Genomic DNA, 25,682 nt, shown 5'->3' on the forward strand with positions numbered 1-25,682 from the left:
AAACGCTACGTTTTTCAGCTCGTCGGACAAGAATGCAGTTGAGTTCAGTTCGAAACAGCGTGATGTCGCCGCGATGTTCACGGACAAGGAAACGCACAGACCAGCGCGGTTGTCTGCCTGGCTAGATGGCTCAACATGGAAGGCGGAGAGCAAAGGCGGTTTGGCTCGTGACCCTGGTCGACATTCAGTGGGGCAGTGAACCGGCGGCACAAGCCGACGCGGGGCAAATGAATCCCCCTGCAACTCTCCGTCATCTTCTTTGCCCGGCCATGCAGCAAACAATCTGGATCTGTGAGACGTCCGGAGTAGTTCCATCCCGTCGAAAATGCACGTTGCTTGGCAGTTCAAAAAGGTATATGACACACATTTATGATTCACAATGTGATCAGTCAATACAATTATAGAAACAGAAAGTTGGCGTGGTGTCCCAACCCCGCGAAACATACACGTCTGATGGTGTCTGATGCGGTGAGGGGATGGATGCATCTGCCCAACCCAGCGACATGGTACCTCTCCGCACAAGTGAACTCTACCTCGGTTGAATGGGAATCTGGACACAATAGAATGTCTAATACAAACGATAGATGTTCTGGTATGCTGGCTGAGCGCCATGAGTTGAACTAGTTGCATCCGATTAAGTACCTAGTTACCATTGATCTGGTCTGTTCTTCAAGACTGCTTCCACATGCCAGCCTGATCCCGTCAAGTCTCCAGGCTGGCGGGTCTTTGGCAGGTGGGCCGACCAGCCCCTCGGAGATGTGGGGCAATTGGGGGCAATGGGGGGTTGTGGCACATGGCATGCACTTCCGAGGGACCATGCATCCTCCATCACCAACTATTTCAGCTTCACAGTCGCCAGATCGATCGCCTGAACCTTGAATCTTGTGATTTGAGGAGCAAGAATATCATTTACTATACGCTTCTCCGTCCACCAAGTCCATCAAATACCCCCAGCCAGCCTCGACAATCCATCCTCTAGCGCCCAACCAACGCGGGGATAGCCTCGGCTTATCACCAAGACACCGCTCCTTCGGCGCAGCCAACTCTGAGCATCTTGAGGACAAACACAAGAAAGAACACCATGTCCGGGATAGCGCCCGCAGGCGACGGGGCCTCAAACAATGCGCCGTCTGGAAACATTGATGCGCCGAAGCCGGTGACCGTCGAGGACTACGAAGACGTGCCGGACCCCGACGAGGATGACCTCGACGACCTTGATGGCAAGTCAGCCCGCAGGGCGCGCAGGCTGAGGTAGTCTCCCAGGCCTAACCTCTCTTCCAGACATGCTCAACGACTTCTCAACCATCAAACTCGAGCCTCCAAAAACCGCATTCCCCGCGCCGGCCCAAGCACCGAACGCCCCGAGCACAAGCGCAAGCGCCGCCGCCGCCGCAGCCTCGTCCGAAGATGATTCGATCCTGTCCGAGGAAGAGTTTGCCAAACAACTGCAGGCCGGCATGGCGGACCTTCTCGGGGAGTTGGAGAAATCGGTAGGCGATCACCTGAGCCGCCAACCAAGCACTCAACATCTAGCCTCAGCTGTACTAACTCAACCACCCCAGCCCGAAATGCAGGCGCAATTCGAGAGCATATTCAAAGAACTCAGCACAGCCGCGGAGCAGGCCTCCGCTGCAGCGCCGAGCGAGGCATCCGCCAGCACGGCTGGGCCGACCCCCGCCCCCGGTCCCGCGCCCTCCTTCCAGGAAACGATCCGCCGCACGATGGAGCGCATGCAAACCTCGGGCGAGCAAGCAACAGCCGCGGCCGCCGCGGGCGGGGCTTCAGACGACTTCCTGGCGGAGCTGCTGCGGCAGATGCAGAGCGGGGGATTGGACGGGGCCGGCAGCGAGGAGGAGTTCTCCAAGATGCTGATGGGCATGATGGAGCAGCTGACCAACAAGGAGATCTTGTACGAGCCCATGAAGGAGCTCGACGACAAGTTCCCCGAATGGATGGAAAAGAACAAGGACAAGACGCCGGCCGAGGATATGAAGCGCTACGAGGAGCAGCGGACGCTGGTGCATGAGATTGTGCTCAAGTTTGAGGAGGCGAGCTATTCGGACGCGAATCCCGCGGATCGCGAGTATATCATTGATCGCATGCAAAAGGTATGGATGAGACGACATGTCCGCTCTTCGCTGCTGAAGCTAACCGCGTCCGCTCATCTAGATGCAAGCGACCGGGTCCCCACCGTCGGACCTCGTCGGCGACATGCCGTCAGCTCAGGACGTACTGAACATGCCCGACGACGCCTGCAATCCCCAATGACAGTTTGAATCATACATAGACGGATATCCCCCCATAGAGCGAAAGCTGGCGTATATAATAAACCACCGTTGTATGAAAGCTCTGGCCCCAAATGCAATTCTGAAGTTCCTTTCCCTGCCCGATGACCCGAATCCCCTCTATCATCAGCTCCGAAATCCCAAGCCATGCCAACGCCGATGCCATTAACTCCAATAGTACCCGCCCAGACCCAATCCCCACCCAATATCTGATCTAGGTAAGCTAGCAGAAGCCACGTCTAAGACATCTCGACGTCTTGAGAATACGCCATTGACCTTCCCTGCGCTTCCTGTTGCTGTATCAACTCCATGAAGACATCATCATACTCGTCGTCCGAGAACTGATGTTCTTGGGCTTTCTGGGCCTGCTCCCTCTCCAACTCCTCCAGCATGGCTTGCATCTCGGCCTCTTCTTGCCGCGCAATCTCGTCCGCCATGAGGACATCAAGTTCGCGGTCGGGGAGGTTGTTGGACTGCATCTGCATCTCCATCTGCAACCGCCGGAGCTCTTCCTCCTCGCGGGCGGCGACGTCGGCGTCGAGAGCGGGGCCGAGGGTTTGTATGATCTGCTCTTCCAGCGCCTGTTGGTACTCGCGCGTGAACCGGGTCCATTCGAGCCTCATCAGCTGGTTGGCAGTGTTAGCGGTTGATCGGTTCCGGGTTTGCTATGATGAGACAAAAACATACCTCGTCTTCGCCGCCGCGCATCTCCCACCGCTTGTCCTCCTGCCTCTGCCGCACGTTCTGGAAGAATAACCGCCGCCGGGTCTCTTGGGCGTCCTCCCGCCGCCGCAGGACTGGGTTCGGCCGAGCATTGCGTGTCGCGAAGCGGAACTTGGGGTTGGTTGAGGAGTTGAAGCCAGCACTATTCTGGTCGGTTGATGTTGGGCTAACCAAACCCGTCCGGCTCGGGAAGATGGGCGAGGACTGGGTGTGCTGCGGGTGGGACATGGTGTTGAAGGGGTTGGAACCCCATGTGCCGAAGTTTTGTTGCTGTTGTTGTTGGTTCATGCCGGGCTGTTGCGGCGGCGGGGATGGCGAGGAGGCGCGAATTGGAGACGATGAGAGCGGCGATGAGAAGGCAGGCCTATGACGGTGGTGCGCATCGCCGGCGCGGCCGAAGGAGAATCGTGGGGGGGTTTGGGGCATTATGGAGAACATTTTCGGTGCGTGGCAATTGTGGCGATTGAATGCAAAAGTCGTGACTTTGTCAACTGAAGAAGTTGAGACAAAAGGGTTGGACCAATGTGTGCTGGTTGTGAAGTCGGATGGCAGAATGTTGATGGTGGTGGGTGGAAGGTGCACTTGAGTGACGCGAAAGTGGGAGGTGCGGTCGCGGCGCGTTAACAAAGCGCGGTCACGCGCCGCGGTTGTTGATCAATTGCAGCAAGTGGGAACTCGTAATTACGCGGTACGGCAGGTGTATTGACGTTTTGGCGCACCCGCCGCAATGGACCCCTAGAGCCCCACTTTCTTCGACGCCAGGGTTAGATAAGGGGATATTGCCGTTGTTGATGGCAGCCTGGAAACCCTCTCACAACTTCAACTTGATGAACTCCTCTCGTCCCGTAAAGTTAAAGTGAGAAGCAATGTGATGAAATCCGAGATCAACTTGTGGATGTTGTTGTCCATCATCCAGCTATCGCCATGCCGCCCGCAGTGAGTGCTCGGGGAGCTGTCAGGTCCTCAAGAGCTGGAACTGACCATGGACCTGACAGACTCCCGCTCCGCCGAGGTTCGTGATCAAGAGACCAAGCACGCAGCAGTCGCAGCGCCAAACTCCAAACCCGCCGCCTGCCCGGCCATCTAGCCAGTTTCATGCCACTCCGCGGTTTACTGTGTCTACGCCACGGCCCACGCCGGTCTCGGGAGGGCTGACCATTTCGACGCCAGCTCTGGCCTTCAAGTCCTCAACCATCCGGCGTCCTCGGGCAACACAGGACATTATTGATGACAGCTCGCCCGTCTCCCCAGAAGACGGATCCCCAGCTGCATCACCGGTTGCTCAAGATACTCTTCCGGAACCTATCGAGCCCGAGTCATCACAAGTCCAGCAATCTCCTGAAGAAGATATCCAAGACGGCCGCTCACCCAAACGCCGGCGCCTCTCGATTCCGTCCGAAGATGGTGGGACGGATCCAATCATCAGCTCGCAGCCCGCTGAGCCATCTGATCTTGGCTCCTTGCCGGACGCTCCAGGCGACTACATCGCCTCGTTTGATACCGACTCGGACGGAGAGAACGGAGTAAAGCACCTGCATGAAGGCGGCGATGACGTGGCCGAAACCTCGCCAGTGCCTTCTCTCCCATTCCCGAAGCGTCATCGCCACCGTTCCATAAGTTCACCACACACAGACTCCGAGGACGACCACACCCGGGATAATGACACCGAGGAAAATGAACCCGTCCTCAAACACCCGCCACGACCCCCGCCAGTTCCCATGTTCCGGACTCCGGCGGTCCCTCCTGCATCAGACAACCATCACGCACCCCGCTTCGTCAGGCGCACCGATCCGGACGACACCGCAATTCCCTACCCCGCCAACGCCAACGTCGCGGCCGTCGCTGACCTGTTCTCGCCGCCGCGGCCCGCACGGCGGCAGCGCGTCGGCGCCGCAGACAGGTACGTCCCGGGTGGTCTGGCGGCGGAGTTGCGCGACTGGCTGGTGGAGGCCAAGGGAGGTGTAGATGGGGAGGGAGAAGTCAAGGCTGCGTCAGCGGTCTTGGGCGTCACATCCCCCGTTGGCGGTGCTCCTCGTACGCGGAGGGTTTTGGTGGAGGAGGTTTCCTCTGGCGGGGTTGGGTTGACCTTGGTGGTCGGACGTTTGCTTGGCGATGATGTCCGTTTGTCGGTTCAACTCAAGAAAGTCAAGGTGATTCTGGCCGGGAATGGGGAGGCGGACGGACTAGGTGCGGGAACGGGCGGAAATTTGGGTCCAGTCCGGCCCAGCGTGGTGGTAGCGGTGGCGCCGCCCGTGTGGGACGTCGAACTCGGCGATCAATGGGCCGTGGCATCCCGCTGGGAGATCGCTGGGGCTGAGTCGGAAACTCTGAGCGACAAACAGCCCTAGTGAGCTATCTATAGCTTGCCTCCTGCTATGGAAATCGTTGCTTGTTTTGGTCCGGGTCCGTAGGGCTGTCGACTTTTAGTCCTCCGAAAAAGCCAAATCTTTCCCTCAGCTGTCCCGGCAGTCCAAGAAAGCTCAGCGACACTTTGACAATTGTTACCGGACCTCCAACTTTCTGAAGGTGTTCCACGAGAAAATCATCCGACCAAGCGTGCTCGCTTGTGTCCTTGCACTGTCTTCCTCAGCCCACCCAGCAATTTCGTCCAGAATCCCAGCTTTTCAGCCAGATGACAGGGCTGAAAACACCAAACTCAAAAGGGTGGCGCTATTGAAAACACGCTGTGCGCTCCAGGGGTAACAGGATTCTTCAGCCAACAAAATTCGAATGCGGAACCGAAACAGGCAAAGTCGGGGCTCCTCAACTACCAACGTTCCAGAACACAAGTCCAGCAAAGTGGATCATGGCTTGATCACGGTCCTCATCGGTACCTAGCGGACGGCGTCTCATCACTTATCACAGCTGGTACTCCGTATCAGCACCCGAATCAATAGTCCATTCCAAGCGCCGCGTCGAAAAAGCTGCCGAACATGCCGGGCCACGTTATGGATACAAAATTCCAGGAGACCCTCGCCATGATCGAGCTGGCTCTCCCTTCCCTCTCCACCACCAGGTCGTCCTTATAACCTGTCACTCGTTTTCTCCTACACCCTGAGCATAGGCTGTCATTCCTTTCCATCTCGCCGACATCTTTCCCGCCCGCAATCATGGCTGCTCGTTACAACACGCGGCTCCTGCCGCTCGCCGCTCTTCTGCTTTCGACGGGCTCTGCCCTGCCCAACCCGAAGAGCCTCTTTGCGCGGGAGGTCGAGGAGGTGCCCGAGTACAGCTCGCTCGGATGCTTCGCCGACAATCAATACCGCGTGCTGCCCATCAACATCATCCACGCTGAGGACATGACCGCTGCCAAGTGCGCCAAGCACTGCGAGGGCTTCTACTACTTCGGCACCCAGTACGGCAACGAATGCCATTGCGGCGACATTGAGCCGCCCATTGCTCTCGACGACGCGGAATGCGACATGCCTTGCGCCGGCGACGCCAACGAGACGTGCGGTGGCTCCATGAAGCTGAACGTCTACTACTACGACGGCATCTGCCCCTCCGACGAGCCCGAGGTCCCCGGCTTCGAGTACGTGGGCTGCTACACCGACAGCGTCAGCCAGCGCGCCCTGTCGGGCCACGTGGTCAGGGACCACACCATGACCCTGCAGAAGTGCGCCGAGGCCTGCACCGCCGCCGGGTACGGCTACTTTGGTGTCGAGTACGAGACCGAGTGCTACTGCGGCACGGGCCTGGACGCGTCCAGCACTGAGGTGCCCGACGACGAGTGCCAGATGTGGTGCATGGGCGACAGGACGCAGCACTGCGGCAGCCCCGACCGTCTCAACGTCTACCGCGCCACCGAGCAGCCCTCCCAGCCGAGCAACCCCGAGACCGTCGGCGATTTCACCTACGTGTCATGCTGGACCGACAAGGTCGACGAGCGCTCCCTCACGGCGGTCAACTACCGGTCCGCCAACCTGACGGTCGAGGCTTGCGCCGAGCAGTGCAAGGACTACGCCTACTTCGGCGTCGAGTACGGCGAGGAGTGCTTCTGCGGCGACGAGCTTGCTGGTGAGGCGGCTCCTGAGGCCGAGTGCGGTATGCTCTGCGGCGGCGCCCCGAGCCAGTTCTGCGGTGGTCCGGACCGCATGAACCTTTATGCCAAGGCCCCGGCGCCGACGGAGCCGGCTGCCGAGGCCGCTGCCACTGACATTCCAGCCGCCGAGTGATTTTGAGACTAAGGCAAGATCTTGATGTTTACTTGGCGCAGTTTCAGGACCTTGAGTTGGTGGAGGGCAAAGAGTGGTGATGGGCGTTCCGTATCTCTACGTCACTGGGATGTTGCTTAGGTACTTGAGTCAAGAATAATACTTCGCTGTATATATTGGAAACATGCTCTCTGTCAATCTGAGTTATGTGGGTGACTTGCATGTAACGTCTTTTGCGTAGGTAGTTATTATAAGTGAGGTTGCAGACGACATTCGACCAGAATCCCGGGAAAATTACCGTAACGTACTCGAAATCCACTCCCATATCTCGCTGTGTGGAAAACACAACACTACGACGAACCCATCAAAAACCTGACAAACTACCTTACCTGTTCAACCAAATCACTCTTAGAACCCCAGGAAATTTCTTGAGGTCTACAACACGGGATATATTTTGTTCCCAGCCCTCACGAATTCCTTTCTGGCACCAATTGGGGTGTGTGTGGATGTGGCAGCCAACCCATCATCACCCCTCAACCCCTCCGCTCTCAACATGTTTCTCATCCGCCATCACGCCCGTCTCACAGCCTCCTTGAGATCACGATCGAGTCCATGGCCAACTCTCCTAGCCACTTTTCAGCCGAGATGCGCGCGATGGAACAGCAATGACCGCTTACACGGCAACAGCAGCTCCAAGGCGTCCTTCTCAACCAGCTCATCCCGGGCATCATCGGACGCTGCGTCGCGATCCGACCCCTTGAGAATTCTCTTCTGCGGTTCGGACCAGTTCAGTTGCGTATCGCTGCGGGCACTGCATGATGAGCTGCGCAAGAGTGCAAGCCAGTCTGGCGGAGGCCTTATCCGGTCCATTGATGTCGTCGTCAGGCCGCCGAAGCCGACGGGGAGGGGGTATAAGGTGTTGAAGGATGGTAGGTGACGTCAAATCTTGGGGGAGGAGGGTTGAGAGCTCCTATCATAGCTATACTGCGGCCATGTGCTGGGCCTCTGGATACCCTCCCTTCTGCCGCTGGTGCTTCAGATAGTTATGAGAGAAACCAAATGTGATGTGCTGACAAACTCCCAGTCCCTCTTCGTTCCGTGGCCGAGGAGCTCAACCTCCCCATCCATATGAGAGACACATTCACAGGCTGGGATGTAAGTTCTGAGCTCTTCACTCCTCCTTGAACCTCGTGCCCAACGCCTTACTAACCTCGTACCCAGATGCCCCAGCCCGACAACGAACACATCAACCTCATCATCGCCGTCTCCTTCGGCCTCTTTGTTCCTCCCCGTCTCCTCAGCGCCGCCAAATACGGCGGTCTCAACGTCCACCCTTCCTATCTCCCAGAGTACGTCATCTTACCATCCTGTCCCTTGATCTTCTCTCTCCAACCACCTCGACCACCCCTAAACGAACACTGACCCGAAAAAGCCTCCGCGGCCCGGCCCCCATCCACCGCGCCCTCCTCCTCTCCCGTCCCTCGACGGGCGTCACCATCCAAACCCTCAGTCCGACCACCTTCGACGCCGGCGTGCCGTTGATGCAGACCCCGCACCCGGGCATCCCCCTTCCCGATCTCAGCGCCACAACACCAATACCAACAACCAAGCCCAACGAATCACCATCACCATCCCCGTCTCCTTCCCCGCCTCCTTTCTCCCCTGACCAACTCCAAGACCTCCACACCCGCCTCGCCCAGGAAGGCGCCAACCTCCTCCTCCAAACCCTCCACCGTGGCCTGCACGTCCCTCCGCATAAAAGCTGCCTCGTCACCACCGCCGCCGACGGGTCCAGCCAAGAAGCCGAACAAGCCCGCCAGAAGGGTGACTTTTCCGCCTACGTCCACGCCCCCAAAATCTCCTCCTTCGACAAACAGCTCCCCCTCCTCCCGCGAACCCTGCTCAACGAAAACGGCGCACCAACCACCGCTGAGGGCTTATCCCTCGCCCGCGCGGCGCAGGTGCGGTACCGCGTCCTGGGGCCGTTATGGAGCCATTTCCGCAAAGACGGGAAGCCGAACTGGAGGACGGGGAAGGTGACGACGACGACCAAGAGACTCATTCTCGAGGAGCTGGAGGCGTTGGATCCCTCGGCGTATCCGTCAAACATGGACGCGCTGATGCAGGAGAAGTATGTACGGTGGGTGCTCAAGTTCGCGGGGCCAGCGAAGCCCAAAGAGGAGAAAAAAGAGGAGGAACATCAGGACAAAGATGATCAGACTGATCAGGCTGATCAGGCTGTCGAAAGGGAGTGGATGGGACGGTATATCCCGGCGCCTGGAAGCAAGGAAGTAGTGCTCTTGGAGCTGAAAGACGGATCGTGGCTCCGGGTGGGGAAGATCACCATCGAAGGCATGACGTCCAAGCCTGCCAGAAAAGTCCTCGACAGCATACAGGCAAGCCAGGATGAGGTGCGGCAGCATGGCGAGGAAATCATCCAGGATTTATTTGACCAAGACATCAAAAAACTAAAACAAAAGTCTGGTCATTGAATGAAGCCTGAAGTCATAACGGTTTACCAGGTCATCATATTCATGGTCATAACTCGCCCGCCATAACTAAATAACAATTAATAGTACATGCAACATCATCATCGTGCTGATCCCTGCGTGCTACCCGAAACAGAAGCACAACGTCCCATGTGTGGCAGCCAGATAGAAAGCACTTCGTGCTAGATCGTCCAGCCAGAAACGCCCTCCGCCAATAACCATTGGATTCCCGCGCCAAAACGCGGGTGACTGCCCTCACTCAAACATCCAAATAGTATGTGTATGCTCGTGGGAGAAGCGGATGGACTCTTCTCTCCGAGTCCTCGGCAAGTTTAAGCCTTGCGCTTCTCGTCGGTGCTGGTGGCGGTCGATGAACTCTCGGTCCGCTCCTCGTCCTCGGGCAGCATGCTCTCCTCGAACACGGGCTCGGGCTCGTTGACCTCGAACTTGGTCTTGAATGCCTCGATGTTGGTCGAGTGGGTACTGCTGTTGGAGCGGCGGCGGGCGTTGGTGAAGTTGAAGTCCTCGTCCATCACTTCGTCACCCCAGCTGCCCCTGTGACGGTGTTAGCGGTCTGATATCCTGGAGTCGAAGCTGAAGCAAGTTTAACGCACCAGTTGGCCCTGCCGGCGCCGTTCTTCTTTGTCTTGGTAGGGTCGGCGTCAGGGAAGCCGTGCTTTGCAAAGTATTTTGGCAGGGGCTCGTGGGGAACAGCGTTGCCGCCAGCCAGGGCGGCGTGGTCCTTGTCGTTGAACTTGTGCGACCGGGTCACTACAGGAGACGACGCAGACGGTGGTTAGCCTCTGAGGAATGCTTGTGATGCCATTGGGGGTCCTAAACGGGCATTCGACAAACTTACTCTTGACGGTTTTGAACTCCGGTGGATAGGTGCAGGATGAGATGGAGTTTAGAGTAGATGTGGGAGTTGTCTGATGGTGGGAGAGGTTAACGTCGTACAAGGCAGGAGGAATGCGGGGTTGTTTGGTCCCGGAGACGTACAGTCTGCTTATAAGCAGGTTCGGTTGTTTCTGTGATTCGATTCGGTCAATCCAGACGTTGATAGGCAAGCTGTTGCTCTCGGCTGGATGCGAGGTGGTGATGTGCAGTGAGAATCCCTATAGCCTGGGATGAGCGTCGATGTCGGTTCTCGTTTGACGAGATGTCTGATGGGTTGGATCTTGATGTTGTTCTCTGGGGAGATGGACGAGATAATGAAAGGCAGAGAAGAGGGGGCGATCGGTCCTTTAAGAATGCGGTTCGGGCTCAGAGATGGCCATGGAAAGGCAGTGGCTCCTGTCGACGACTGGCAGTGGCTGTCACTGGGATGTCAATGGGATGCCGGTCGTTGCCAACCTGGAAGACCGGCTTGGCATCAGCCAGTCACGATTCAAAGTGATCAGGCGAGCATCCCCAAATGGCAAGAAACAAGGGGCCGCCGGGCGGAACACGGCAGTGGTGGCCAGCGATGCGCAGTGGTGGAGAGTTCCAGGAGGCGCTTGTGGGAGGTCGCGTGATATGGTGTAAGCCTCGACCGGTACCTCACCTTCCCGCGACGTCCCTTCCGCGAGCTCGGGTTGAGCTCCGCAATTGCCTCCCAATCCGGCGAGAAGCTCTAGATATGACGCGTATGCCTAATCGTGTCATTTCCAACAGCTTCGCCTGTGCAATTGATGCCTACATGTCTTCTTTGAGGCCGCCGTTCTCTTGGGCTCTCCGAGATGTCAAGAATGCCGTGTGTGACATCAGCTTCCCCACTCTAAGAGTCTTAGGGAGTCTCTGGCCACCACCTGCAAGCACCCTGGCATTTTGCGGGGTAGCGCGGCACCATGCTGCTCCTGGCTAGCGGGGCTGTGTCTGCCCGGATCCTGGCTGCCGGATTCCGCCCCTGGATCGGTATGGTTGTGCGACTGCCAGGTCGGAAAAGGTTCATGATTCTGGGAATCTGTGATCTCGGAGAATTGAGTCGTTGTAGCCCGGCAAGTCGAGATGGAATTCCCATCAGCATGCCGTCTCCGTCCGTCGCATCAGGCACGTCGCGAATGCTGGCCCCGTGGCACGGGGTACCCGTTGACTCCCGAGTCTCGGGAGCATCTCACCGGCTCTCGCTTCTGGCACGATCAGGCCAGCTCCATCCCGGCGCTGCCCGGGACTGCCCACTGTCAAGGACCCATCACGCAACCGACGTCCGTTGGACAGCCTGACTCTATGCGGCTGTTTCCAGCCGCACCAGAAGGGCCCAGAAGTATCATGCTCCTGGTAGGTAGTTCGATTTCAACACTACTTCAAAGCAAACGTGTCGCATATGAGTGCATGTTACGACTACGCTCTCATTCACGATAAAGATAGTCGAATACTGGATTCTCGGGCTCATTCTTGAACAATCAAGAATCGCTTGGCCATGTGTAATTGATGCGACCTGACCCATCTGTTTCCATCGTGCAATGGCGGCCCACGTGTTGCAAGCATGTCGCGGCTCGCTTTCTCCAACTGCCCCTCTGACTCAACAGAGTCTGGAGACATTTGCAAAGCATTCGGTCTGACTTGAGGTTGATGGTTCAACGGTAAAGACCAGCGTCTCCTATACACTAGCCTCATGCTCTCTGGTCGCAACTGACGGGCACCATGAAGAATGAAGGCACTCCGAAATCGGCATACTGTATCTACCATACAGGGTATTGCGTCACTGACTTGGCAACAGCCTCCCACCAAACCCCCACGTGCTAGCGACGGGGACAATGACAAGAATCAGATCGTCATTCGAATTCTGAACTGACCATGTGCTGTACCAGGGCGACTGTAACCTGATGTATTCCGCAGGAGTTTCGTTGATTTTGTTGCGGTCCCTGAAGCCTCGACATTGTGAAATCCTCACAATCTTTTGTCCTTGTTCGAGATCTCAAGTTTCTTCACTTGTCACATTTCACCCCTCTTTAGTTTCGAGTTGCAGAGATGTAAAGAGGTGGCAACAATTCTTTCGTAATACAAGTGACTTTTTGCTTGGCCGCCCGCTATCTCCGCCGAGCGCAAACCCAAAACAAACTCCACGGAAATTCTCAAGATTACCAATCGCATCAACTGCCCCTCCACGGAGACATCCCACGCCAGCCTAGCGCGCAACTAGGATTCTTCAAATCCCCATCCATTCCTCACCTCTCTTACATCCCATACCGTCGTCCTCTTCATCTATCACTCCGTCAAAAACACTCCCTCAACAGCATCGCCGAAAAAGAGACGCAAACAACCCCGTCCGCCACCGTTAACACCCAGCATGCCTCCCTCTCTCGATCTCTCCTCCGACTTCAACCCCTCCTCCACCACCATGTCCACAACAACCCCCTCTTCATCAAACCGCCGAACCCTCCTCCTCGCCCCTCCCTCCCTCGCCCAGCGCGAGGACCGCCTTAGCGAGCTCTTCGCCGTCCACCCCCGCGCCTCGACCGACCTGCACATGCTCGACCGCCTCGCTGCCGGCCTCGTCTCGCTGCCCGCGTCCACCTACGACCTCATCCTCATCCTGACCGACCCGGACGGCTTGCGGCGCTCCGAGGCCGCTGCGCTGCTCGCCGACCGCGCCGTCTGGTCTCGCCTCGTCCCCGCCATCGCGCCCGGTGGGAAGTTGAAGGGGGAATACCCCGCCTTTGGTCGCGAGGAGGGGGAGGAAAAAGAGGCGGCGGTGCGCAGGGAGGCGGTGCTGGCTGGCTTGGTGGTCGCGGAGGGAGGGGAAGGGTTTGTCAAGCCCGAGTATGCAGAGGAGGAGGTGGTGCCGTTGAAGTTGACGTTTGGGAAGAAGAAGGATAACAACACTTCTACTGCTGCTGCCGCCGCGCCAGCGAAGGAAGAGCAAAAGCCGACCGCGCCGGCCGGGGTGGGGTTCGTCGACTTCAGCGACGACCTGGACCTGGACGCCGAGGACGACGACAACGTCATCGACGAGGACACGCTGCTTACCGAGGAGGACATGCGGCGGCCGATCCAGCAGCCGCCCGAGTGCGCGCCGCAGCCGGGCAAGAAGCGGCGCGCGTGCAAGGACTGCACGTGCGGCCTCGCGCAACGACTCGAAGCCGAGGAGAAGGCGCGGCGGGCCAAGGCGGACAAGGAGCTCAACGCCCTGAAGCTCAAGTCGGAGGAGCTGACGGAGCTGGATTTCACGGTGCAAGGCAAGACGGGGTCTTGTGGTAGCTGTTATCTGGGAGATGCCTTCCGGTGTTCGGATTGTCCGTACATTGGGTTGCCGCCATTCGTAAGTTTTTCTTCCTTGCCTTGGAGAGGAGTATGATGGAAGACATGGCTAACGCATTTGAGCAGAAACCTGGAGAGGAGGTCAAGATTCTGAACAATTCTGTCCAGCTCTAAAGCACGGCTGCAGCTGAGGGACATCAGGTATTGGGGCGGTCATAGAACGGATATTGGCGGATGAGACTGCAATTACGGGTTTACATAACCCTACAAATCAACCTCTTAAGGACGGCTAATCTTTCCATGGGGACAAGTGGCGTTGATGCGAGGGACGGTCGAGCGGTGAGGGGAAGGAGTGCTATGACATAGGTTGACGCCAGATCATGAGCGATGGCGAAGATATCATTTGTGGCGTTGCTTTTGGCAGATAGATGGCATACTCGAATGACTACATGTTACACATGCAATACAATTGCGAGCAGAAAAACAGCGCTCGCAAATGTTTTCCACTGGGTCAAGACTCTCATCCCGGTTCGCCCAAACCCATCATAATGCTTCATGATGTTTCCGTAGTCCGGATATCATACCCATTTACACTTCTAACGCCATACCCTCAGAAGAACATCGCCCAAAGCCCGTTATTACATGACCTCCCCAAAACCCGAAATGTCCCAACTTCTCTTCCCTTGTCACCCCTCTGCATCACTGCCCCGATGACCCTGTGCTACTCGCACTCGACGGCCGCGGCGGAATAGGCAACACGGGCCCTCCATCCTCCCTCTGCATCGGCACACCACCCATCCCCTGCCCTCCCGACGACGACGGCGGGGCGGGAGCTTCAGGCGGAATCTCCCCGTCCTCCGCACCCCCTCCCCCGCCCATGATCCCCTCCAACTCGGCCGCCGCCGCCGATAGCTGCTGCTCGACCGTCATCCTGTTAATCTCCTCCAACCTCTTCTTCTCGGCCGGGTCGATCAAATCGTCGTCGTCGCTCCAATACGGATCGTCGTCGGGCAGGTGCGGCATGGCCATCCTCTTCCAAAACCGCAGCTCCTGCCGTATCGCGCGGCTTTCCACCCGCCGCTCCCACCGCGCCGCATCCTCGTCGTACCGCTGCCGGAACTTGCGCAGCATCTCGTTGGCCCGCGCCGCGCGCGCCTGCATCTCCCACATCTGCTCGCGCAGGCGCGAGTTCTCGGCGCGCGCCTCGGCGAGCTGCGCCCGGTAGCTGCGGTGCCAGGCGGCCACGTCGGCGACGTGCCGGGCTTTGTACTCGTGGAACTGCTTCAGCATGGTGGCCAGCACGTTGGCGTACTGGGTCAGCAGGGCGGCGTTGGCGTCGCGCGAGAACTTGGCCTTGTCGAGCGCTTCGGAGAGGATGGAGATGAGGGTGTCGAGGTTGGGTTCTTGGGCTATGTAGGGTGGGATGCAAGTGGGTTAGCTGTTGGTGGTGGTTGGGTCGAGAGGGGGAAGTGGAGAGGGCAAGATGTATATTTACCCTTGAGCTCGTCGCTTGCGGCCTCGATGAGCTCCTCGTTGCCCAGCGAGTGTGCCCTGGCGCGACTGCGGACGCGGCCCACGCCGGCCACCACCTCCTCGAGAGTCCGTTGGTTCTCGGCCAGCTGGCGGCTCAGCTCCTCAACCATGCCGTAGATGTAGTTGAGTTCGGCCTGGTGGCCGGCGGGTACCGGGAATGGCGGCACGCCGCCCGGCATGTTGCCGCCGTTAATCCCGTTCATGGCGGTTTGGGGGCGTGGAGGACAGGTAGGCGTCTGTGTCGGTGATGGTTTCGGGCCAAGGGTGGAGGGAAATGTCGTCGTGGTGCAGGAGATGTGGTGTTGTCGAAGTTGCTTGGAGGTCGAAGCTCAGCGCCCCTGCAGCTGGGCCAAGCGCCGAAAGATCCAGATCCCTGTCCCAGTTCACAGAGAGCGTCGGCTGCTGAAAAGTTCACGCCCAGAATTCCCAGGTCGACAAAAATATCCCAGGCTTTCGCGTAAACTGAGAATATTATTTGGGTGGGTTGGGGTTCGCGGTACGCGTTCTTGATGGCAATGACCTAAACCTGAAGGAAGAGTCGATCGACGGCCAACGCAAGAGCCGTAGTCGAGATGTGGTGTGTCAGGGTTAGGGTTGACCTCGCCGTCGTGGATGGTCGTCTGGCGGCAGCCTCGACCCTGCCTCATTGTTTGCATCAATCAAAACAAACAGAACCTCCAGTCAGACCTGGGGCTGGTGTCCGTGAGTGAGATCCGACACTGACAGCACTGCGTTTTATCTAATTATCTGAGATTTCTACTTTAGACCTCACATTGTTAATGCTGAGATTCCAGGTTGGTTTCTCAGTGTAAACCTTGACCAACGTCATCGGTTATGACTTCAACTCGCACATAACATCATCATTACTTAATCGAGGGACCCCTCCTCGCCTCATCTCTCAACACCACCAGATTCTTTCTCTTCATACCATTTCACCATGTCGACCCCTGGGAGGTTACCATTATCGCAACAAGGCAGGACGCCCTCACAAACTCACCATGGCGCCGCTGCTACCCCCGCCGCCTCGACTCCCTTCTCCATCGGCCAGGCCGCCTTCTCTCCCCATGGTCCCCGGTCATCGCCCCAGCAAGTTAAGAAGTCGCCAGCGATGACCTCAACATTGGGTCGCGGATCAATCGGACCCGTTAACTTCGATAGTCCATCCGTCTCGGCGGCGGCCCTGGATGCATTGGGTCTGAATACGGGAGCGGATGCCCTTGATGGCTTCCCGGAGCTCACCCTGTCCAGCGAGGAAGACAGGGCCATGAGGTTTGACTGGGTCATCTCCACACTCAGCGTACGTACTTGGCTCGAGGGCTTCATGGCCGGTGACTGGAACTACTAACACTCCTGGTGAAGCGTAGCAAAGGCTTGGTGAGCGAGGCTGGCCTGGAGCGGTTAGCCAAGAAGCTCGAGCTGGAATTCATCTGGGAAAATGCCATGGGAAGCGATGACAAAAAGACATTGATCATCGCAGGATCGGCCCTCGAGCTGCTCGTTGAGTTCTCCAACAACATTGTCCAAAACGTCACCTTGAGCTTCCCCGACTCCGCCGAGACCGTCAACAAACATGCCGACTCAGCCAGCAAGATCCTCGCCAAGGACCTCCAGCTCCGTGAAGGCCAGAGCCCCTTGACCAAGTCGCTCGACCGGTTTGCGGCCAACTTTGAGCGCTTGGCCATGCTCGACAAGCTGAGCATCAACCCCGGCCTTAATATGTTTGCGGCTGTTGCTGGCATTTATGAGAGCCTCTGCCGCCTTCACGCATGGGAGCTAGACCGTCTGCGCACCGAGAACCCGGCACTCGCCGAGAAGGGGTTGGAATACCTCACGAATATGGTCATGTGCACCAAGAGTGGCAGGCCCGCCATGAACCAACGAGGGCGCGTTGGCATGGCCATCGACTACTGGAAGGAGGACAGGCATCTGGTGCTGGACGGTGCGCTCGCGCGGTCTGAGGAGAAGGACCCGATATGGACCATCCTCATCGGATGCGCTCGTCTCGGAGGCATCGGCATCACCCCGGTCCGCATCTCCGACTCGTGGATCGGTCCGGACGTGATGAAGATGCCCATGGAAGGGGAGCTGGGGACCGAGGGTCCCATGATCGACTGGATCGAGCCCGAGGCTACATTGGTGCCGCCGCCGCAGCAGACCAAGACGGACCCGATGCAGCCAGACTCGCCACTCCTCGGGCCTCGCCTCCCCGACGCCGCATTCCAGGCCATCTTCGACCCGCCCGTCGCGATCCCATCGGACGTGTGGTTTGGCATCCGGGGATTGGGGTGTGTGCTGACGCCGGATCTTCCCAAGGAGCAAACCACCCTCGACAGCATTATCCTCTCCGGCCGCGACATCCCACCTTTGCAGGAGTCCAAGGTCATCACCCACAAAAAGAAGACGTGGATCGTGGCGCCCGGAGAGTCGAAACTTTCGCTGAGGAATCACGCCTACACCCTGAACGTGGACGATGCCGTGTACGGCCGGACCGTCTCCGAGATCCTGTTTTCCCACCCCCAGCAGCTCATCACCATCCTTCCCTACCTTCGCCAATACATCTTCCTGGCGACGCTGCTCAAGCGGAGCTTCCAAGAGACATCCGAGCCGTCAGACCTGCTCGACGAGGCCGCAGACAAACGACAACAGCAACAACCACAAGACCAACCCCCATCCTCCAACGGACCTGCCAACATCACAAAGACAGTCACCACCAACGCCTCCGAGTACCACTCCCTTATGGGCGGCGCAGACTCCGCGCCTGCTGGCGAGGTGGACGTCCAAATGACCAACGGTGGCAGCGACGACAACAAAAAAGCCGAAGAAAAGCAAGAAGCAGCAGCAGAAGAAGAAGACGAAAACACGAGCCTCCCAATCGACATCGACCTCGCCATCACCCCCGACGGTCCCCAGCTGCGCGTCGTGTTCCCCTTCCGCGACCATCCCCCGCAGACGGCGCACATAACGCTCGAGATTCAGCAGAACGGACAGGTGCGCGTCGCGGCGCAGGACGTGTTGGACGAGCGCAACGCCACGGCACCCACGGGTCGGCAGAGGACGCCGGAGGATTTGGGCGCGTTGCTGGAACGGTTGGAGGATTTGGGGAAGTGGGTTGAGTTTGTGAGGACGCGGTGGGCTTGAGGTGAGAGATGGGGGTTGGTGATTGGGAGGGGAAGAGGGTTGTGGTGTAGTCCGGACTGGGATTGGGTTATGGTGTATGTTAGAGATGGATAGGAGTTAATCAACCACCGTCATGGACGGTAGATATCATGGCCATTTCGATGTGGACAGGACAAGTCGCTTTCCGAGCCAGTTCTTCCATGCGGCACTTCACTTCCTCAAATGGTTGTCTAAAGTTCCTTCCTTTGAACATTGTCTTGGGCGCTTGTTTGTCCCGGCTCTGACTACCTATTCCCTAAACTCTGCTGGTTGTCACCTCGATCTATGATGCTCACAGCAAAGAAAGCCGTGTCGTTGCCGTATCTCTGCTAGAAACGGAAGGCACGGAAAGGTATAAACCCCCTCGCCAGACCATTCTCCTGTCTCTTTTCGACTTTCATCCACACCTGCAATCATCTCCGGGGCCCGTCCGAATCATCCGCCGCTACAATGCCTGCGTTGCGTCATCGAGCTGTCTAGATAGACGCGTCAATTGATTGTTTGTTTACGTTTATATGTTTTTGCTTAAAGATGGTGATATATCTACTCAGGTAGGTACTTGGTAAGGGTGTGCAGTGAATAAAAAGTAGCCGTTGTGTTTGGGTAAACGCGGGCTGAATCTCCAAGTTTATGCTCTCTTCTCTCATCCAGTCTCGGCATATAGGTATCGATTGCAGCACATCTCTCAAATGTCGCACAGCATGGAAGAGATGGCTTATTTTTGGGAAGCTAATGCAGGAACGGGGTATGCAAAGCAACCGCCTACCTCCCTTATGCAGATACTGCATGGCCTCTGCGCGTCGACTTAGCTGCCGCGCGGCAGAAGTCCAGAGACAGGACCGATCTGTCCCGTCAGCACTTTGTTTTGTTTCTTCCCGTTCGGGTACCCCATTCCGTCCCGTCTCATGTGGGGGGTGGGGATGACGCCTCAGGCAGAATGCTCAAGATGATGTGCCGATGATGTCACAAAGTCCGGATGGAATGTGGATTGGACTGCTGGAGACACACCCGCCTCCAGTCCCCAGTTCGTTCTTCAACAAACAATGCTCACTTCTTCGTCAGTCAGCTGGGGACGTCAGCAGACCCAGTCTGACACGCGATGATGAGAATCAATCATCGTGATGGATGTGGCTCTCGAGCAGGCATTCATATGGATGGCTTCGACCCCTCCATTTCCCTCCCCCACACCCCACCACCAACTGCTGACCCAATTGGGGGGTCCAGACCCGGAGCCGTGGTTGGGGATCTGCGGCCGGGCCCCTGAGCGGCTCCGCAGGGGAAAGGGGCTGATGGATTTTTGTTTGGTTGTTGATGATGGGAGAGGGTTGAATGTCAACGCGTTGGTGGGGACCAGGGGCTTGCAGGTTGAGGGTGTACTTAGTAAGTACACTAGATGACTGGGAGTTACGCCACTGTGGCATTTTCTTCTCTTTGGAGGGGTTGTTGTACATCCTCGACCTCTCGAGTACTATGGAGAAACAACTTGCCAGAATTTTGCATGAACAACAACAGCGTTTTTGACCACTGTTTGTATTTTGACGCGTTGGGAAGCAAGTAAACAAAACAAGGCACAGCTTTGTTGCAATGATTGCCCTCGGAACGGAAGGGCACTTTTTCTTTTCCGCATTGACAAACGGCATTAATGGCAGCTTTCGGGTCCAGGCGAGGGCGGCGGCAATCCTTCCTATCAGCCTGGCTCAGGTACCTGATGGAAGGTTCCCGTCGCCGTTTGCTGGGGCCGAGCCATCATGGATTTGGCTCGGCGCAGGTGGATGGATCCTGCCGAGACTCGTGGGCAGCTAGCTTGGACAATGATGACCACATTGACTCACAAGCGCCTGATGAAAATCCTCTGGCATGTGAGTGACCAAATGATGTCTCATGTCCCTACTACTAAAGGCATCTTGCATTGTGTCCTCGTGGAAAGACGCCCAGATGCCCGGCGGGAAGCGAAACGCCCTTGCAGCTTTTTTTTTCCGCGATCTGTTTTGCTTTGGAGGGGTGCTGGACGCGGGGCGCGTTTTCTGCCCCTCGTGGCCCAAGCATCAGGCCCCGGGCGGTGTGAACCCTAGAAAGCCCTGGAGCCTGGTGGCTGGCGATGGCTCATGCACCCCACACATGGCCAGCCCCCCGGTCATGCGCGCTCAACCTCTCTGAGACAGCGCGAGGATCGTGCAAGTCCCCAGTCGATGGGCAAAATTCACCGCTCCGATAGGTATCTCGGGACCCAGATGGTGAAAAGATGGTGAGATCAAGGAGTCTGTTCGTCTTCCTTCCCCTCCCGGGCGGTGAGGAGGTGAGGGGAAGGTGAGGACGGGATGTGGCTTGAGGAAGGTACTTAGAAGCTACAAGTTACAAGTCGCGCCTGGAGATGCCTAATGATGTTGAGGATGCCTGAGGATTGTTTCTGGAACCACCTGCTGTGTAACCGGCCGGAACCTTGCAGCCGCAAGGAGAAACCGTATCCACTCATTGTGCCGACTCGATTGTCTTTTCAACACTGATTTTTGGGGGTTGTGGTACAGCAGGTTTGAGAAGCCGCGGTCTTGCCGTGGTCGTGTTGTGAGGCGTGTGGATTTCCAACCTCATGCTTTGCCACACCAGTTTCCCTTCTCGGAGTTTCCCGCCCCTGTCACTGGCACCACACCACCCCAGCCAGGCTGGTGGGGCACAGTTCGCACTAGCGCCAGGCACGGCAAGGCCCCCCTGCAAAACGCGCCGCCAACGCGAAAGACGCGTCGTAAACAAGAGTGGACGACTTTCCTCTTTCTTGGGTGCCCTTCGCCGCATCACGCATCCGCGCCTCTCTTCCGTCTCTCCCTCCCCCATCTCGCCATGTGTTGGATGTGATCGCCAAAACCTTACAATCTTTTTTTTTCGCCTGGTCACGCCGATACTCTCAGAGGCCACCAGCATTCCAACCTCTGTGTTTTAGGAGAGACAAGGCGCAACGAGAATAGCAACGAGCCCACCAGCCCCACTGGTTGCATTCCCCGCCAACTCATCAGGGCGCACGTCAACCCGCGACACAGCCAACGAAAACAACCTCTGAATCAAAGCGCAAAACAGAAGGTCGCCAGTCGGTCGCCTTCCTCGTCGAAACTTCCTCGACCATAATATTTCGCGACACGATCTTCGACTTTTCGGCATCTGCGGCAGTCGCAACTCACCACCAGACGACTCGAAGGGACTCGAAGTTCTTGTCGCACCATCCTCAACGACTGCACCAGGCAGCCGCGATCGATTTTCGACGACGACTTTCGACGATGCTAGAAGGTCCCTTCCGATTGTTGTGATCTCGCGATTTCCGCATTGTTCGATTTCTACGACCTCCAAACCACGACTCTCTTTTTTTTTTCTTCCATCTCTGAAGCGACGACCGGATTCGCCGCTGTCAGGCCTAGTGCTCTTGATCCACTTCCAGTTCCCCCCCTCATCGCCTCTTCTCAACAACATCGGCGGGAACTGGTGATCGTTTTCTGGGCTTGTGCGGACAGGCTGTTGTGCCAACCGCCTCAACCTTAACTGCGACGACATCCGACGATTCCAGGCTGCCGCTGGCCTGAGAACCTGAAGGTTCGACCCATCTCGCGAGCTGGTGCTTCCCCAACCAAGAACGACCATGTCGTTCAGCAATGCAAGTGGGGGAACTCTCACCCTTCCGTCACCTACCCATGCCCACAACGTCGATGTGACGGCCACTGTCCGTTCTCTGCGGCGATCATTGTCGAGGTCACCTTCGAAGTTCCGCCTTTCAGCGCTCGCATCCCCTTCTCGGCAAACCCTGCCGCCAACGCCACACGTCTCGCAGCCAGCGTCATCTTCCGTCACCACGGCAGCCCCTTCGACGCCGGCCTTTGGCGCCGGTCCCATGACCCCTATTACTCATTCCGCGCCACCCCAACTTCAGACGTCAACAACAGCGACTCCGTTTCGGCCCAACAACCTCAAGCTCTCGGTGCGCTCCACTCGGCCCAAAACCGTAAACAGGCCGTTGTCTCGCACTCGACTCTCTCCCAAGAGCCCCCTCAAACGTGTTTTCGGCCCATCCCCGGACTCCGGTAACCAAATGCCCGTCTCTGCATCGCTCTCGGCCGTCCCGGATCAGGAGAACACGTCTGTTTCCTCCTTTCCGACGTCTCTGACCACCCCGGCCCCGCGCCGCAGCTTCGAGCGCCCATCCCGCCTGTCGCAGTTGGATTGCTCCTCGACGACGAAACTCAGCCTCTTCAAGGAGCCTTTCCCGTCCATTTCCGTCAGCCCGATGAAGCGGGGCGAGGAGGCCAGAGACTTGGACCTTGGCGACTCCAGCTGCGGGAGCCCGGTGGCGAAGCGCAGGAGCATGCACGGCATCTCGGTTGCTGCCAATGATACCTCCGTCTTCGATCCTCCGCAGACCTCGCCGCAGGGCTTCGAGATCCATGACGACAGCAACCGCGAGTACCAGCTGACCGGCTCCACCACTCCGGCCGACGAGGAGCAAGCCGTTCCGCCGACTCCCTCCACCTCCGCCATGCCCAAACGCACCTCCTCGCTGCGTCGGAGCACGTTGCAGCAGCGCCATGGAATGAACCAAGCATCCTTGGGCCGGCGGGCCGGTGAAAGGCAGCTGGCGCAGTTTGGCGCCGAACCCGGGACTCCTGGCACGCCGGGCACGCCAGCCACTCCGCTTTTCTCTCGGAGCAGGCCGAGGCTGTCCCTGGACCATTATATGCCGCCCGAGCAACAGTCGAGCCCGTTTGTCCAGGTCCAACAGTCGGCCCAGAGGCCCATCAGCCAGCCACACCCATTGTCCCGCGTCGTGCAGCCACCTTCGGAGAGCTCGGCCCCTGTGGATGGTGACTTTTCTGTCCAAAGGCCGCTGCTCCCTCGAGTCTTTGCCAGGTCTCTCCCTATCGGTGCCCGGCCGCCCGTCGACGATTCCGATGGCGCGTCGACCCCTGACTATAAGGGGGCGAAGCCGCTCAAGTCTGCCTTCATGTCGACGGGCCTGGTTTCCAAGATGAAGCCCAAGGGTGAGGATTCCCTGGAGCACCCCTCGGCAAAGATTGCCCCGATGCCCGACACGCCTTGCAAGAAGCAGCCCTACTACTCAGCCACGTACCCGCCTCGCAGCGGCGGCAGCGGTGGTCGGCATGCCCGGATGTCTTTGGGGAGCCCCTCGTCGCCGTTCAGCGCGATGGCGCCCCCGGTCCGTGGTGACCTCTTTGCGGACAGGCCGGGCAATCGACTCTTCCAGCAGCTTCGCAACAGCCACACCCGGCAGGCAAGCATGCTGAGCATGGATGGCGACGAGCCTGCCGAGGCGAACGATGATCTTCCTCCCACTCCAACCAAGAACCTCTTCGTCAAGTCGATCACGGCGCCTTCGGATAGCGCGGCGACACCGGACGACAACCGCTCGTTTGCCGCTCGCACTCGCCTCTTTGCCTCGAGCACCAACTTCCGGACAAGCACCGCGCAGACCTCGTTCGACCCCGATGTCCTGCAGGACGAAAGCGCGAGCCCGGTCGATACCCGACGCCGCCCGTCGACACCCTTCGCTGGGGAATCGCCATGCCTGGGTCTCTCATTTGCGGCCCGCGCTGAGAACAACATTCACCCCGCCTTGTTCGCCACGCCCGCCCCTGTCAGGACTTCGACCCGCTTGTTCGGGTCCCGGAACCGCGCCTCGGAGCGGTCTCAGGCCGCCAACCCCGTCTCGACTCCCTTCAAAGTGGAAAACGGCGCGCCTCAGACTCCCTACAATGCTGACGCCGATTCCATGACGCCCCCTGACCCGAGCGGCCTGTCGATTTCCAACCACTTCGATAGGCGGGGAAGCGTGTCCCAGACCCCAGCCACCCCGAGTAACAACCAGTCGAGGAGCCTGTTCTCCAGCATTGCCAACCGGCGAGCGAGCATCACGCCTCAGAATTCGCATGTGCCAGATGAAATTGACGAGTCGCTGCTGGCGCGTTTCGACCATGTTGACCCCATCGGCTCGGGCGAATTCTCGCAGGTGTATCGGGTGGTGAAGGCGTCGGCGCCCTTCTCATTCATGCTCGGGTATTCGAGCACCCCTCGGACCCCGTCGAGCCCCAGGTCCGAGTCGGTGTATGCCGTCAAGAAGCTCAAGATGCCGTTCCACGGTGACCGAGGTCGCAAGGTCCGGATGCAGGAGGTTGCCATTCTCCAGGCTCTGCGTCACTCGAGCAAGGTGATTCAGCTCATTGACAGCTGGGAGCATCACGGCCACCTGTATATCCAGACCGAGTTCTGCGCCGAAGGTAACCTTGCCGACTTCCTCAAGACCGTGGGAGAGCACGGCCGTCTGGATGACTTTAGGATCTGGAAGATTCTCCTGGAGACTACTCAGGTAAGCATTTTCAGTTGGTAGACGACCCGCGAGGATTCACTCGCTAACGTGGACGTGTAGGGTCTCGCCGCAATCCACCAGGCCAATTTCATCCATCTCGACATCAAGCCTGCCAATATCTTCATCACCTTTGACGGCTACCTCAAGATCGGCGACTTCGGACTTGCCACCACGTGGCCTGCGGCCAAAGGCGTCGATGCTGAAGGGGATCGCTCGTACCTTGCCCCTGAGATCTTCTCCGGCCAAGTCGACAAGCCGGCCGATATCTTCGCGATGGGTCTCATGATCCTCGAGGTGGCCTGCAACGTCTTCCTTCCGCAGAACGGGCCGTTCTGGCAGGCTCTCCGTGAGGCCGACTTCGACGGGATTCCTTATCTGACAGCCGGTAAGGCCGGCAACATTCCCCGCGATGCCAACGGCCTCCCTGTCGAGCACGATTCCGGCATTTCCCAGGTCGATGATGACGACAATGACGGCTCCTTCTCGTTCGGGTCCCCGACGCACAACGCTAAGAACCTCTTTGGTTCGAAGCGTACCGAGCTGCAGCAGCCACCCAAGTTCATGCTGGAGCCCAACCACCCGAACTCCTTGGACAACCTCATCTACTGGATTCTCCAGCCGGACCCGGCCAAGCGTCCCACCGCCGAGCAGGTGCTGGCCTTCGAGTCGGTCGTCTGGATCTCGTCCCGTCGTGCTGCTGGTGCGACCGTCTTCGAGGGCAACTGGGGTCCCCAGGTCGAGGACGAGAAGGAGCCGGCGAAGGAGGCTGAAGAGGATACCGAGATGACGGACGCCTGAAGTCTCG

General features: G+C 58.1%; 12 protein-coding genes across 12 annotated transcripts; 8 read left to right on the plus strand and 4 right to left on the minus strand.

Annotated features, from left to right (window-relative positions):
• Positions 1-1,081: 1,081 nt before the first annotated feature.
• On the plus strand, positions 1,082-2,268 carry VTJ04DRAFT_8196 (uncharacterized protein; the record flags this gene model as incomplete). Its single annotated transcript, XM_069366606.1, has 4 exons — positions 1,082-1,220; positions 1,282-1,490; positions 1,563-2,108; positions 2,170-2,268. 4 exons carry the CDS (start codon positions 1,082-1,084, stop codon positions 2,266-2,268), a joined length of 993 nt encoding a protein of 330 aa, XP_069217524.1.
• A 256-nt stretch (positions 2,269-2,524) lies between these two features.
• On the minus strand, positions 2,525-3,434 carry VTJ04DRAFT_8197 (uncharacterized protein; the record flags this gene model as incomplete). The annotated part of the gene is made up of 2 exons (XM_069366607.1): positions 2,525-2,911; positions 2,973-3,434. The coding sequence occupies 2 exons, from the start codon at positions 3,432-3,434 to the stop codon at positions 2,525-2,527; spliced, it is 849 nt and encodes a 282-aa protein (XP_069217525.1).
• Positions 3,435-3,932: 498 nt separating this feature from the next.
• VTJ04DRAFT_8198 (uncharacterized protein) lies at positions 3,933-5,356 on the plus strand (the record flags this gene model as incomplete). The annotated part of the gene is made up of 2 exons (XM_069366608.1): positions 3,933-3,944; positions 4,004-5,356. The coding sequence occupies 2 exons, from the start codon at positions 3,933-3,935 to the stop codon at positions 5,354-5,356; spliced, it is 1,365 nt and encodes a 454-aa protein (XP_069217526.1).
• A 762-nt stretch (positions 5,357-6,118) lies between these two features.
• Positions 6,119-7,183, plus strand: VTJ04DRAFT_8199 (uncharacterized protein; the record flags this gene model as incomplete). Its single annotated transcript, XM_069366609.1, has 1 exon — positions 6,119-7,183. The coding sequence occupies one exon, from the start codon at positions 6,119-6,121 to the stop codon at positions 7,181-7,183; it is 1,065 nt and encodes a 354-aa protein (XP_069217527.1).
• A 532-nt stretch (positions 7,184-7,715) lies between these two features.
• Positions 7,716-9,654, plus strand: VTJ04DRAFT_8200 (uncharacterized protein; the record flags this gene model as incomplete). The annotated part of the gene is made up of 4 exons (XM_069366612.1): positions 7,716-8,091; positions 8,247-8,317; positions 8,384-8,511; positions 8,595-9,654. The coding sequence occupies 4 exons, from the start codon at positions 7,716-7,718 to the stop codon at positions 9,652-9,654; spliced, it is 1,635 nt and encodes a 544-aa protein (XP_069217528.1).
• Positions 9,655-9,833: 179 nt separating this feature from the next.
• On the minus strand, positions 9,834-11,295 carry VTJ04DRAFT_8201 (uncharacterized protein; the record flags this gene model as incomplete). Its single annotated transcript, XM_069366613.1, has 5 exons — positions 9,834-9,973; positions 10,028-10,206; positions 10,266-10,422; positions 10,511-10,766; positions 11,275-11,295. The coding sequence occupies 5 exons, from the start codon at positions 11,293-11,295 to the stop codon at positions 9,834-9,836; spliced, it is 753 nt and encodes a 250-aa protein (XP_069217529.1).
• Positions 11,296-11,637: 342 nt separating this feature from the next.
• VTJ04DRAFT_8202 (uncharacterized protein) lies at positions 11,638-12,424 on the plus strand (the record flags this gene model as incomplete). Its single annotated transcript, XM_069366614.1, has 2 exons — positions 11,638-11,907; positions 12,350-12,424. The coding sequence occupies 2 exons, from the start codon at positions 11,638-11,640 to the stop codon at positions 12,422-12,424; spliced, it is 345 nt and encodes a 114-aa protein (XP_069217530.1).
• Positions 12,425-12,919: 495 nt separating this feature from the next.
• Positions 12,920-14,004, plus strand: VTJ04DRAFT_8203 (uncharacterized protein; the record flags this gene model as incomplete). Its single annotated transcript, XM_069366615.1, has 2 exons — positions 12,920-13,891; positions 13,957-14,004. The coding sequence occupies 2 exons, from the start codon at positions 12,920-12,922 to the stop codon at positions 14,002-14,004; spliced, it is 1,020 nt and encodes a 339-aa protein (XP_069217531.1).
• Positions 14,005-14,529: 525 nt separating this feature from the next.
• On the minus strand, positions 14,530-15,566 carry VTJ04DRAFT_8204 (uncharacterized protein; the record flags this gene model as incomplete). The annotated part of the gene is made up of 2 exons (XM_069366616.1): positions 14,530-15,239; positions 15,326-15,566. 2 exons carry the CDS (start codon positions 15,564-15,566, stop codon positions 14,530-14,532), a joined length of 951 nt encoding a protein of 316 aa, XP_069217532.1.
• A 734-nt stretch (positions 15,567-16,300) lies between these two features.
• Positions 16,301-18,501, plus strand: VTJ04DRAFT_8205 (uncharacterized protein; the record flags this gene model as incomplete). Its single annotated transcript, XM_069366617.1, has 2 exons — positions 16,301-16,660; positions 16,723-18,501. The coding sequence occupies 2 exons, from the start codon at positions 16,301-16,303 to the stop codon at positions 18,499-18,501; spliced, it is 2,139 nt and encodes a 712-aa protein (XP_069217533.1).
• Positions 18,502-21,450: 2,949 nt separating this feature from the next.
• VTJ04DRAFT_8206 (uncharacterized protein) lies at positions 21,451-22,056 on the minus strand (the record flags this gene model as incomplete). The annotated part of the gene is made up of 1 exon (XM_069366618.1): positions 21,451-22,056. One exon carries the CDS (start codon positions 22,054-22,056, stop codon positions 21,451-21,453), a length of 606 nt encoding a protein of 201 aa, XP_069217534.1.
• Positions 22,057-22,141: 85 nt separating this feature from the next.
• On the plus strand, positions 22,142-25,675 carry VTJ04DRAFT_8207 (uncharacterized protein; the record flags this gene model as incomplete). Its single annotated transcript, XM_069366619.1, has 2 exons — positions 22,142-24,877; positions 24,938-25,675. The coding sequence occupies 2 exons, from the start codon at positions 22,142-22,144 to the stop codon at positions 25,673-25,675; spliced, it is 3,474 nt and encodes a 1,157-aa protein (XP_069217535.1).
• Positions 25,676-25,682: the final 7 nt, after the last annotated feature.

This window comes from Mycothermus thermophilus (assembly GCF_041956435.1).
Source record: "Mycothermus thermophilus strain CBS 625.91 unplaced genomic scaffold VTJ04scaffold_5, whole genome shotgun sequence".
In the NCBI taxonomy this organism is placed as follows: domain Eukaryota; kingdom Fungi; phylum Ascomycota; class Sordariomycetes; order Sordariales; family Chaetomiaceae; genus Mycothermus; species Mycothermus thermophilus.